Source organism: Trichechus manatus, unplaced genomic scaffold (assembly GCF_000243295.1).
Source record: "Trichechus manatus latirostris isolate Lorelei unplaced genomic scaffold, TriManLat1.0 scaffold00010, whole genome shotgun sequence".
NCBI lineage: Eukaryota > Metazoa > Chordata > Mammalia > Sirenia > Trichechidae > Trichechus > Trichechus manatus.
The window spans coordinates 4,294,169-4,306,767 of record NW_004443946.1 but is presented as its reverse complement, the minus strand read 5'-3'; the positions used below and the strand labels follow the sequence as shown (position 1 = coordinate 4,306,767).

The following is a 12,599-nucleotide window of genomic DNA, read 5'->3' as shown; positions in this document are numbered from 1 at the left end:
ATTTTGTTCTACATTTTTCTCCAGCTCTGTCCAGGACCCTCTCTTGTAATCCCTGTCAGAGCAGTCAGTGGTGGTAGCCGGGCATCATCTAGTACTGACTCAGTCTGGTGGAGGCTGTGGTAGTTATGTCTTTGGTTTTCTTCATTTTCCCTTGCTCCAGATGGGGTGAGACCAGCAGAGTGTCTTAGATGTCACTTTCAAGCTTTTAAGACCCCAGACGCTGCTCACCAAAGTAGAATGTAGAACATTTTCTTTATAGACTGTGTTGTACTAATTGAGCTAGGTGTTCCCCAAGACATGGTCCCCACAGTCCTCAGCCCAGTAATTTGGTCCCTCAGGGAGTTTGTATGTGCCTGTGGACCTTCCATGACCTTGCCTTGGACAAATTGTGCTGACTTCCCCAGTATTATGTACTGTCTTCCCCTTCACCAGAGTAACCATTTATCTATTGTCTATTTAGTATTTTTCCATCCCCACCCCTCTCCTCCCTTGTAACCATCAAAGATTGTTTCTTTTTGTGTGTAAACCTTTTCATGACTTTTTATAGTAGTGGTCTCATACAATATTTGTCCTTTTATGATTGACTTATTTCACTCAGTATAATGTCCTCCAGTTCATCCATGTTATGAGATGCTTCACAGCTTCATCATTGCTCTTTATTGTTGCGTAGTACTCCATTGTGTGTATGTGCCATGGTTTGTTTATCCATTCATCTGTTGATGGACATCTATGTTGTTTCTAGCGTTTTGCTATTGTGAACAATGGTGCAGTGAACATGGGTGTGCATATGTCTATTAGTGTGATGGCTCTTATTTCTGTAGGCTGTATTCTAAGGAGTGGGATTGCTGGATCATATGGTATTTCTATTTCTAGCTTTCTAAGGAAGCGCCATATCTTTTTCCAAAATGGTTGTACCATTTTGCATTCCCACCAGCAGTCCAAACCATGGTATTTTCAGTTGCCTCATATGCATGTGAAAGCTGAACAGTGAATAAGGAAGACTGAAGAAGAACTGATGCATTATATTTTTTATTTTATTGTTGTACTTTAAGTGAAAGTTTACAGTTCAAGTTAGTCTCTCATACAAAAATTTATACATACATTGTTATGTGACTTTAATTGCTCTCCCTATACTATGGTAGTACACTTCTCCTTTCCACCCTTGATTTCTTGTGTCCATTCAACCAGCTCCTGACCCTCTCTGCCTTCTCATCTTACCTCTGGACAGGAGCTGCCCATTTAGTCTCATGTATCTACTTGAGCTAAGAAGCACGCTCTTCATGAGTATCATTTTTTGTTCCATAGTGCAGTCTAATCTTTGTCTGAAGAGTTGGCCTCAGGAGTGGTTTTAGTTCTGGGTTGACAGAGAGTCCGGGGGCCATTGTTTCTGGGGTTCTTCCAGTCTCAGTCAGACCATTAAGTTTGGTCTTTTTAGTAGAATTTGAGTTCTGCACCCCACTTTTCTCGTGCCCCATCAGAGACTCTCTGTTGTGTTCCCTGTCAGGGTGGTCATTGGTGGTAGGTGGGCACCATCTAGTTCTTCTGGTCTCAGGCAGATGAAGTCTGTGGTTTATGTGGCCCTTTCTGTCTCTTGGTCTAATACTTTCCGTGTGTCTTTGGGGTTCTTCATTCTCCTTTGCTCCATGTGGGTTGGGGCCAATTGATTCATCTTAGATGGCCGCTTGCTAGCTTTTAAGACCCCAGACACCACTCACCAAAGTAGGATGCAGAACATTTTTTAAATAAACTTTGTTATGCCAGTTGACCTAGATGTCCCCTGAAACCATGGACCCCAGATTGCCGCCCCTGCTACTCTGTCCCTCGAAGTGCTTGATTGTATTCAGGAAACTTCTTAGCTTTGGTTTAGTCCAGTTGTGCTGACTTCCCCTGTAGTGTGTGCTGTCCTTTCCTTCACCTAAGATAATTCTTGTCTACTGTCTAGTTAGTAAATAACCCTCATCCTCCCTCCCCACCCTCGTAACCATCAAAGAATGTTTTATTCTGTGTTTGAACCTTTTCTTGAGGTCTTGTAATAGTGGTCTTCTACAACATTTGTCTTTCTGTGACTGACTAAATTCACTCAGCATAATGCCCTCCAGATTCTTCCATGTTATAAGATGTTTCACAGCTTCATTGTTGTTCTTTATCATTGTGTAGTATTCCATTTTGTGGATATACCATAATTTGTTTATCCATTCGTCCGTCGATGGGCACCTAGGTTGTTTCCATCTTTTTGCTATCGTGAACAGTGCTGCAGTGGACATGGGTGTGCACATATCTATTTGTGTGACGACTCTTATTTCTCTAGGATATATTCCAAGGAGTGGGATTGCTAAATCGTATGGTACTTCTATTTGTAGCTTTTTAAGGAAGTGCCAAATCAATTTCCAGAGAGGTTGTACCTTTTACGTTCATGCCAACAGGGTGTAAGTGTTCCAGTCTCTCCACAACTTCTCCAACATTTATTGTTTGGTATTTTTTTGATTAATGCTAACCTTGTTGGGGTGAGATGGTATCTCATTGTACTTTTGTTTTGCATTTCTCTAATGGCTAATAAGCATGAGTATTTCTTCATGTGTCTATTAGCTGCCTGAATGTCTTCTTTGGCAAAGTACATGTTCATATCCTTTGCCCATTTTTTAATTGGGTTAATTGTCTTTTTGTTGTTGAGGTTTGCAGTTATCATGTAGATTTTAGAGATTAAATTCTGATCAGATTTGTTGTAGCCAAAAATTTTTTCCCAGTCTGTAGGTTTTCTTTTTACTTGTTTTGTGAAGTCTTTTGATGAGCATAAGTGTTTGATTTTTAGGAGCTCCCAGTTTTCTGGTTTCTCTTCTGGTGTTTGTACATTGTTACTTATGGTTCGTATTCTGTCTATGCCATGTATTAGGGCTTCTAGCATTGTCCCTATTTGAATCAATGCATTTGAATTATGGTGTTGGTGAAGAATATTAAATATGCCATGGACTGCCAGAAGAATGAACAAATCTGTTTTGGAAGAAGTACAGCCAGAATGCTCCTTTGAAGCGAGAGGAGTGAGACTTTGTTTCACATAGTTTGGACATGTTATCAGGAGGTACCAGTCCCTGGAGAAGGACATCATGCTTGGTAAAGTAGAGGGTCATTGAAAAAGAGGAAGACTTAATACTTCAATGAAATTGATTGACACAGTGGCTGCAACAATAGGCTCAAACATAGTAACGATTGTGAGGATGGCACAGGACTGGGCAGCGTTTTGTTCTGTTGTGCGTGGGGTCGCTATTAGTTGGAACCAACTTGAGGCTACGTAACAACAACAACAACAACAATGAGCTCCCAGGAGCCCAGGTGGCGCAGTGGTTAAATGTTCAGCTGCTCACTGAAAGGTCAGCAGTTTGAACCCACTAGTTGCTCCTAGGAGAACGATGTGGCAGTCTGCTTACATAAAGATTACAGCCTTGGAAATCCTACCGGGCAGTTGTACTGTTGTATAGGGTCACTATGAGTCGGAATTGACTCAATGGCAATGTGTTTGTTTGTTTTTGGTTTTTAATGAACTAACAAAGAGCCCTGGTGTCACAGTGGTCAGCGATGGCTGCTAACCAAAAGGTTGGTAGTTCAAACCCACCCGGCGGCTGCACGGGAGAAAGACCTGGTGATTTGCTCCTGTAAAGATTATAGTCTAGAAAACCCTACGGGGCAGTTCTACTCTGCCCCATGGGTCGCTCTGAGTCGAAATCGGCTCTGTGGGCACCACAGCAACAATGAACTACCACGTAATGAACTATCTACCAAGGTAATAAGGTCACATTTCTCCCAAGGTACCTCTTGCTTTGTTTTGATACTTAGATTCTTTAAAACATTAAGTACTATTTTTTCTAATTACTGGATAAAGAAGTTACCAAGTACCTTCTGTATATTTGCTTTTTACTCTGTTCTTGCTGATACTCTCTTTTCCCACCGTTATCCACTCATACTTCCCTTTAGTTTAAAGATATTTTTATGAGGAGAGCATGTCTGTGGGAAAATGCATTTTATTTTCTGTGCATATGAAATGTATAGCCCCACCCACAGAGTTTGTTTGGATAAATATGAGTAGAAGCTATGGAAGATTTGCTTACGTACAAGTAAAAGGTTTGATTACATACAAGTGAAAAGGTACACTGGTTTTATAAGGCTTTACAAGTTCCCTTGGCATTTCCCACCCTCTTCTCCCAAATTTTTTCTTTCTTAAAGACAATTACTTTCAACTATTCATTGTCGTTTGGCATTTACCTTCATATTTCCTAAAACATGGTTTTTGGTCTTGTGAAAGATGAAGATTTAGCTCTTTCATCCAATTTCCTACCCCGATCACATAGTCCCACATGTCTTCCAACTGTGGTGTGATGGTTTTGGTTAAGCCATTATTCAGTGATAATTTTACTATGATCATGTAACCTCTAGTCCTAGCTGAACATGTGGTAGTATTCTCCGCTTTAAGTAATTTTAAAAAATAGCAAATCTTATCAAAGATGGAACAAATTGCAGAGGGTGCTACTGATAATTTACTGTCTCTAAACATACTTAATAACCACCAATATCTCTAACTGATGAAATGCACAATTCTTTCACATATATAATCTCATCTGTCTAATGAGATAGAAGATGTGGGGAAGTATTCATGCATCAGATGTGTGGTTAGTCCTTTTGGTGCCACAGAATATTTTCTAGGGGAAAAGACTAATGTATTAATACTAATGTCCGATTTAGTATTAAAATAATTGAATTGTAATCAGAAGGCTAGGAAAAATATTTTATACTTCAATCTTCCATTTGTGCTTTTGCTTAAATGTTTTTGAGTTGGATTAAGTTGCAGTTATTTCATGTAGTAATGAATGTTATGTAGTTATTCTCTTAGCCTCAGGAATGCATGCATCCCGCCCCCCTTAGAATATAAAGAAAATAGTGGATGACCTATTTTAAACCATCTCCATTAATATAGTGGCTTTCAAATAGGTTAGTTTGAATGGTTATAATGTATAATCAATTTTAATGTCAAAGATACCCTTAATTATATCATTAAAATTACATTTTTAGATACTTGTCACAATGCTTGAGGAGCCCTGGTGGTGCGGTGGTTAAAGTGCTCAGCTACTAACTGAAAGGTCAGAGGTTTGAACCCACCAGCCACTCCGTGGGAGAAAGATGTGAAGATTTACAGCCTTGGAAACCCTATGGGGCAGTTCTATTCTGTCCTGTAGGGGCGCTATGAGTCGGAATGGACTTGATGACAGGGGGTTTGGATTTTTGGTCTCGCAATGCTAACTCCCTATTCTATTTTGAGTTTTTGAACCCTTGATTCATTGTTAAAAATTGGTGGCAAATTTATTCATTGTTCGATATAAACTAGCTCTGTTGTTATGAGTTGCCAACCAGTTGATCCCGACTCATGGTGACCCCATGTATGTGGAGTAGAACTGTGCTCCATGGGGTTTTCAAGGCTATGACCTTTTGGAAGCAGAGCACCTGGCCTGCCTTCTGCAGTGCCTCTGGGTGAATTTGAACTGCCAACCTTTTAGCTAGTATTTGAGTGCTTAACTCTGCCACCCAGGGACTCCTAAACTTGCTCTAATGAACAGGACTATTAGGAAAGAATCAATGAGTGGTTAGCACCTGTTTTAGGAATACTTGCTCCCTAGGGAGAGGCATTATGTGTTTATTGATAATATTGACTTACCAGGGTAAATATCCAATTTAATATGGTTATTTCCCCAATTCATTCTCTTATCATTTTATTCTTTATTCAGAGATTCTACCCCTATCCTTATGAATATATAGAAATGATTTTTACCTTTTTTTCCTGTTGCCTGTTTTAGGATAGCAATCCTATATTTGAAAGATACGGGTTTTGTTTGAAATAATAATTTAAAAAACTAATATTCAGAATTCTCACCTATACTTGTTAATGTATCTTTACCTTTTAGAAGTTGATGATATTTTTAAATTATGCTAATTTTCCTGAACTATCTCCTTTTAAACTTAGATAATATAGATATCAGTAGGAAAACTTGCCGAAAGAAGAAATTTTTCAAGAGAAATTTGAAAATAGTAAAAGAGAAGGTATTTGGCAGCAGATGCGGAAGACAGCATAGAAGTAAGTACTTCATGGAAGAAAAGGAGCATGTATAGAACAAATTTGAGTCCAGAAAATAGAATTGAATTAAAATATGAGTTGAAAAAAGACATAGATTTTTTAAGTTTTAAAGATATTTGAATTTCTAAGTTGTGTAAAGAAATATAAATTGTAAGCATTAATAATATGTATACTTAGAAGGCATATTAAGTAGTCCTAATAGATATCTTCTAGTAGAACAACATATATGTTGTTAGGTGCTGTTGAGTTAATTTCAACTCATAGTGACCTCATGTGACGGAGTAGAACTACCCCATAAGGTTTCTAGGCTGTAATCTTCAGGGGAGCAGATCTCCAGATCTTTCTCCCATGGAGGTGCTGGGTGGGTTTGAACCGCCAGCCTTTTGGTTAGCAGCTAAGCACTTTAGTGTTGTGTCACCATAGTAGGTATATGTTTTGGATGTCTCACTCCCATGTTAATGGTATTAAATAACTATATGAATATACTCTAGGTAGAGAACAATAAAATGCCTAATTTAAATAATCAATTGGATAATGTTTGAGAATTTATTTTAGAACCCTTAAAAATGGTAGTTTAATATATTCTGGTAAATCTCTGTAAAACTTCAAATACTTAGTATTGCATTTCTCAGGTATCTTTCATATCTTTTGCAAGGATCAAAAATCACTAATAGTATTATCAAATCAATGTCAGTGTTGGTCATCTCCCTCAAATTTTTATTAGAAATAGTAAAGTACTAGCAAAACCCAAATAATATAAATAATCCCTTACTTTTTTTTATTTTTGCAGATTTTACTTCATTCATTGAACAGATTCATTCAACCAAACTTTCTTGAACATCGACTGTGAGCTCGGTTTTGTGCTAGGTAATAGAACACAGCAGTGAACAAAATAGACAAGATTTCTTGCTCATATACAGCTTCTGCTGATGATGTCTTCTAGCTTCAGTATATTTAGAGTTGGATTCTCTTTTGTCATGATGTGCATTTTTAATAAGTCAACAGTAGTCACTCTACCTGAACTGAGTCCTCAGAAATATTTTAGTACATTGCAGTCAGGAAAAGCTTCTTTAGCTTATTTTTGTCAAGCTGGTAAGTATTTTTTAAATTCTAATGTGATCCTTGTGATATTTGTATTGCTATTTAATCAGTATGCTCAGTGGGAACTTATTGTTGGTATGAATAATATGTACTATAAAGCTGCTACTATAATATTCTGCGTGGGTCAGAATCCTGACTCTACCACTTGACTTGCTCTGTGGCCTTAGTCAAGGAATTTAACTTCTCTTTGTCTCTGTTTTGTCATCTATTATCAGGAAATAGTACTTACTGTGTAAGATTGTTGTGAGGATTAAATGAGTTTACTTGTATAGCTGGTCCTGGTAAGTACTTGATAAGAATTAACTATTAATAAGATAACAACATCTGCATTTTATCTAGTTATTTCTGAAAGTATACTTTGTCCTATTTTTACCATATAAATATTTCAAAACAGTTATTATTTTTTTTTTTACTTTAAATGTATTAGTAGTAATGCTTAAGTTTAACACTCTGCTTTGGATGTAGCACCTTTGGATGTAGCACTAATTACATTGAATTAACTAATATAACTATTGGATAAAACTAATAATTGTAATGGCCCCATTAAGTCTTCATGCCTTAAAAATATTATTCTTGGAATTAATAAGTGAAGTGAATCCATGTTTCTACTAGCTACCTTATTATAATTATAATTTTAAAATTGTAGTTTAAAATAATTTTGAAAGTTCTGTGTATGTATATGTATGTTGTGTATATAGTGTTAAATTTGGAAGAATAATGCCAAATGTTAGGTTTAAATGAAAGATTTATCCTACTCTTGTTTGAGAAAGTTTTTAAGGTAGCTTACAAAATTAAAAATGTCATGATAAAAACATTAGAAATAAGAACAGCGGGGCAATAGGAAAATATGGGTATGAAAATATGTAATTAGGTGTGTTTAAATTACTGGATTTTTTGTTGTTGCTTTTCAATTGGGCAAACTAATACATATCTTCTTCAGTGTTTACAGTTTTTCCCTTCAATTTTAAAAATTCATTTTTTTCCTAAGCGGCACTTATGAGCATTCAGGAATATTTTCTTATTTTAGATTCTCCAGGTACCTCTGTATTTCTTGAAGAACTGAAAGAAGCTGTTAAACCTCTCCAAGATTATGGAATTTCAGTTACAAAGGTAGAAAGATATTTATGTTAATAATATACTGTTGACATTTTACAACTCTATAACTTCAGAATGAGTATTTGAAAATATTTGTTTATATTGTTTTACAACTTTTTCCAGACGGAAAAATGTTAGTTTTTCCTTTTTTTTTTTTTAAATTGTGCTTAGATGAAGGTTTACAGAGCAAATTAGTTTCTCATTAAACAATTAATACACATATTGTTTTGTGACGTTGGTTGCCAACCCCGAGACGTGTCAACGCTCTCCCCTTTTTGACCTTGGGTTCCCCATTTCCGTTCATCCAGCTTTCCTATTCCCTCCTGCTTTCTCGCCCTTGCCCCTGGGCTGGTGTGCCCTGTTAGTCTCCTATACATGATTGAGCTAAGTGTATTATTGTTTGTTTTATGGGCCTGTCTAATCTTGGGCTGAAGAGTGAACCTCAGGAGTGACTTCAGTACTGAGTTAAAAGGGTATCGGGGGACATACACTTGAAGTTCTCCGGTCTCCATCAGACATGTAAGTCTGGTCTTTTTTTGTGAGTTTGAATTTTGTTCTACATTTTTCTCTAGCTCTGTCTGAGAACCTCTATTGTGATCCCTGTCAGAGCAGTTGGTGGCAGTAGCTGGGCACCATCTACTTGTGCTGGACTCAGTCTGGTGGAGGCTGTGGTAGTTCTGGTCCATTAGCGTTTTGGACTACTCTTTCCCTTATGTCTTTGGTTTTCTTCATTCTCCCTTGCTCCAGATGAAGTGGGACAAGTGGAGTATCTTAGATTGCTGCTCACAAGCTTTTAAGATTCTGGATGCTACTCACCAAAGTACAATGTAGAACATTTTCTTTATAAACTATGTTATGCCAATTGATCTAGACGTCCCCCGAGATGATGGTCCCCAGCCCTCAGCCTGGTAATTCGGTCCGTTAGGGAGTTTGGTTGTGTCTATGAAGCTTCTGTGACTTTACCTTGGTCAAGTTGTGCTGACTTCCCCAGTATTGTGTACTGTTTACCTTTCTTTTTAAGAAGAAGAAACAGAAACACAAAAACAGTTTCAGATCATTGTGTAAATTAGTACATATCAAGAAAAAAAGCTGTTTAAAATTCTTTAGCTTAGAATTTAATTTTATTTTGTAAATCATGCTATTGGAGCTATTATATCGTTTTTTAAATCTATAGTTAGTTTTTTGTTTAACCTAACTTATGTATCATAATGGATATCTACAATTTCAACTATTGTTGAATTTCTTTTAGCACAAACAGGAAACAATGTTGTGGTAATTAATCATTTTTTTTCTTTCCTATTCTTATAAGTCCCCATAATTGCTTGTGTTGCAGTTTCTCACATTATTTTTAGAGCAAATTTAAAACAACCCAACTTGAAATTACATATTTAATTTTTTTCTCAAAAGAAGTTCAAACTTGTCTTGGAGTATTAAGGAAAACTTCCACACACGTCGTGGATTGGATAGCTACATGAGCCTTTCGTTTAGTTTAAACTTGGAATTTTCACTTCAGAAAATTGAATGATAAATACTCAATTACAATAAATTTTTTCAAATTAGTGTCTACCTGACTTTCTGTGTACATTTATTCTTTCTTAGTTCATCAGCCTTCCTTCTTTGAGAGATGGCTACTGTCGCTCTTGGTCCCTGCAGTGAAATAACCTTGGCTGTGTGCAGTATATATGTGTATATATGTATTTGTTTACGTGTCAGTTCTATACATATAAAACGTTTCAGTTAACTAGGAACAACTGTTGGATAGCACTCATGTCTGAGGTGCTTTGAATAAAGTTTTAAACTGAAATTTAGTGGAAATAGTGGAAAATCAAATACATGGAAACTGAATAACACCTTGCTTAAAAACCACCAGGTAATAGAGGAAATCAAAGATAGAATAAAAAAATTCCTAGAATCAAACGAGAATGAAAGCACATTGTACCAAAACCTCAGTGCTCAGAGGTCAGTTTATAGCAGTAGATGCACACATCAAAACAGAAGAAAGGGTCAAAACCAAAGCATCAGCTATACAACTTGCACAAATAGAAAGAGAACAGAAGAGAAGCCCAAAGCCACCAGAAGAAAGGAAAGAATAAAGATCAGAGCAGGAATAAATGAAATAGAGAATAGAAAAACAATAGAAAGAATCAACCAAATCAAAACTTGGTTCTTTGAAGGGATCAACAAAATCGAAAAACCATTGGCTGAATTGACAAAAGAAAAACAGGAGAGGAAGCAAATAACTCGAATAAGAAGTGAAATGGGAGACATTACAATAGACCCAACTGAAATAAAAAGAATCATAACAGAGTACTGTGAAAAACTGTACCCCAACAAACCTGAAAACCTAGAAGAAATGGGCGAATTTCTAGAAACACACTACCTACCTAAACTAATACAAACTGAGGTAAAAAATCTGAACAGACCCATGACAAGAGAAGAGATTGAAAATCTAATACTAAAGCTCCCAACCAAAAAAAAAAGTCCTGGCCCAGATTGCTTCACTGGAGAATTCTACCAAACATTAGAGAAGAGCTCACACCAGTATTACTCAAACTATTTCAGAACATAGAAAAGGAAGGGATACTTCCGAATTTATTTATGAAACCAGCATAACCCTGATACCAAAACTAGGCAAGGATACCACAAAAAAATAAAGTTACAGACCAGTATATTTCATGAATATAGATGCAAAAATTCTCAACAAAATTGTAGCCAGTAGAATTCAGCATCATATCAAAAAAATAATACACCATGGCCAAGTGAGATTCATACCAGGTGTAAGAGGATGGTTCAGCATTGGAAAATCAATCAATGTAATCTACCACATAAATAAAACAACAACAACAAAAGAATCACATGATCATCTCAATCAGTACAGAAAAGGCATTTGATAAAGTCCAACACCCATTCCTGATAAGAACTTTCAATAAAATAGAAATAGAAGGAAAATTTGTCAACATAATGAAGGACATCTATATAAAACCAATAGCTAACATCATTCTCAATGGAGAGAAGCTGAAAACATAACCCCTGAGAACAGGAGCAAGGCAAGGATGCCCTTTATCACTACTCCTATTTAACACTGTGCAGGAAATCCTAGCTAGAGCAATAAGGCAAGAAAAAGAAATAAAGGGCATCCAAATTGCTAAGGAAGAAGTAAAACTATCCCTATTCGCAGATGGTAGAGAACTCAAAAGATTCCACAAGAAAACTACTGGAACTAATAGAAAGATTCAGCAGAGTAGCAGGATATAAGATAAACATACAAAAATCAATTGGATTCCTATACACCAATAAAAAGAACTAAGAAAAGGAAACCAGGAAAGCAATACCATTTGTGTAGCCCTGGTAAAAATAAAATACTTAGGAATAAATCTAACCAGGGACGTAAAAGACCTATACAGAGGAAAAACTACAAAACACTACTGCAAGAGACTAAAAGAGACCTACGTAAATGGAAAAACATACCATGATCATGGATAGGTAGACTCAACATTGTGAAAATTTCAGTATTACCCAAAGCAATCTACAAGTACAGCATAATCCCTATCCAAATACTAAAAGCATTCTTTAATGAGATGGAAAAACTAAACATTATATGGAAAGGAAAGAGGCCCCAAATAAGTAAAGCATTATTGAAGAAGAAGAAGAACAAAGTAAGAAGCCTTGCACTATCAGACCTCGGAACCTACTGTACAGCTACGGTAATCAAAACAGCCTGGTACTGGTACAACGACAGATACATTGACCAGTGGAACAGATTCGAGAACACAGATGTAAATCCATCCGCCTATGGTCACCTGATCTTTGACAAAGACCCAAAGTCCATTAAATGGGGTAAAAAGAGTCTTTTTAATGAATGGTGCTGGCAAAACTAAATGTCCATCTGTAAAAAATTGAAACAGGACCCGTAACTCACGCCAGACATAAAAACTAACTCAAAATGGATCAAAGACCTAAGTATAAAACCCCAGACTATAAAGATCATGGAAGAAAAAATAGAGTCAATGCTAGGGCCCCTAATACATGGCATAAATAGGATATAAACCATAGCTAACAATACACAAACACCAGAAGGTAAGCTATATAACTGGGATCTTCTAAACATTAAACACTTATGCTCATCAAAAGACTTCACCAAAAGAGTAAAAAGAGAACCTACAGACTGGGAAAAAATTTTTGGCTATGGCAAATCCGATGAAGGTCTAGTCTCTAAAATCTGTAGGAAAATCCAACATCTCAACAACAAAAAGGCAAACAACCCAATTAAAAAATGGGCAAAGGATAT

The 12,599-nt window shown here is 36.5% G+C and overlaps 1 protein-coding gene across 6 annotated transcripts in view; it reads left to right on the top strand.

Moving 5' to 3' along the window:
* Nucleotides 1-12,599, top strand: part of TXNDC16 (thioredoxin domain containing 16) — a 119,740-nt gene that overhangs the window by 5,269 nt on the left and 101,872 nt on the right. For 3 of the 6 annotated variants that reach the window (XM_023726186.1, XM_004371090.3, XM_023726185.1), the window contains exons 2-4: nucleotides 6,005-6,115; nucleotides 6,906-7,207; nucleotides 8,244-8,326. In XM_023726186.1, coding sequence (XP_023581954.1) covers nucleotides 7,045-7,207; nucleotides 8,244-8,326 — 246 coding nt within the window. In that variant the 5' untranslated portion in view covers nucleotides 6,005-6,115; nucleotides 6,906-7,044. Of the gene's footprint in view, nucleotides 1-6,004; nucleotides 6,116-6,905; nucleotides 7,498-8,243; nucleotides 8,327-12,599 lie in introns of those variants that run through there. The other 3 variants (XM_023726188.1, XM_023726187.1, XM_023726189.1) reach the window with 3 other exon arrangements.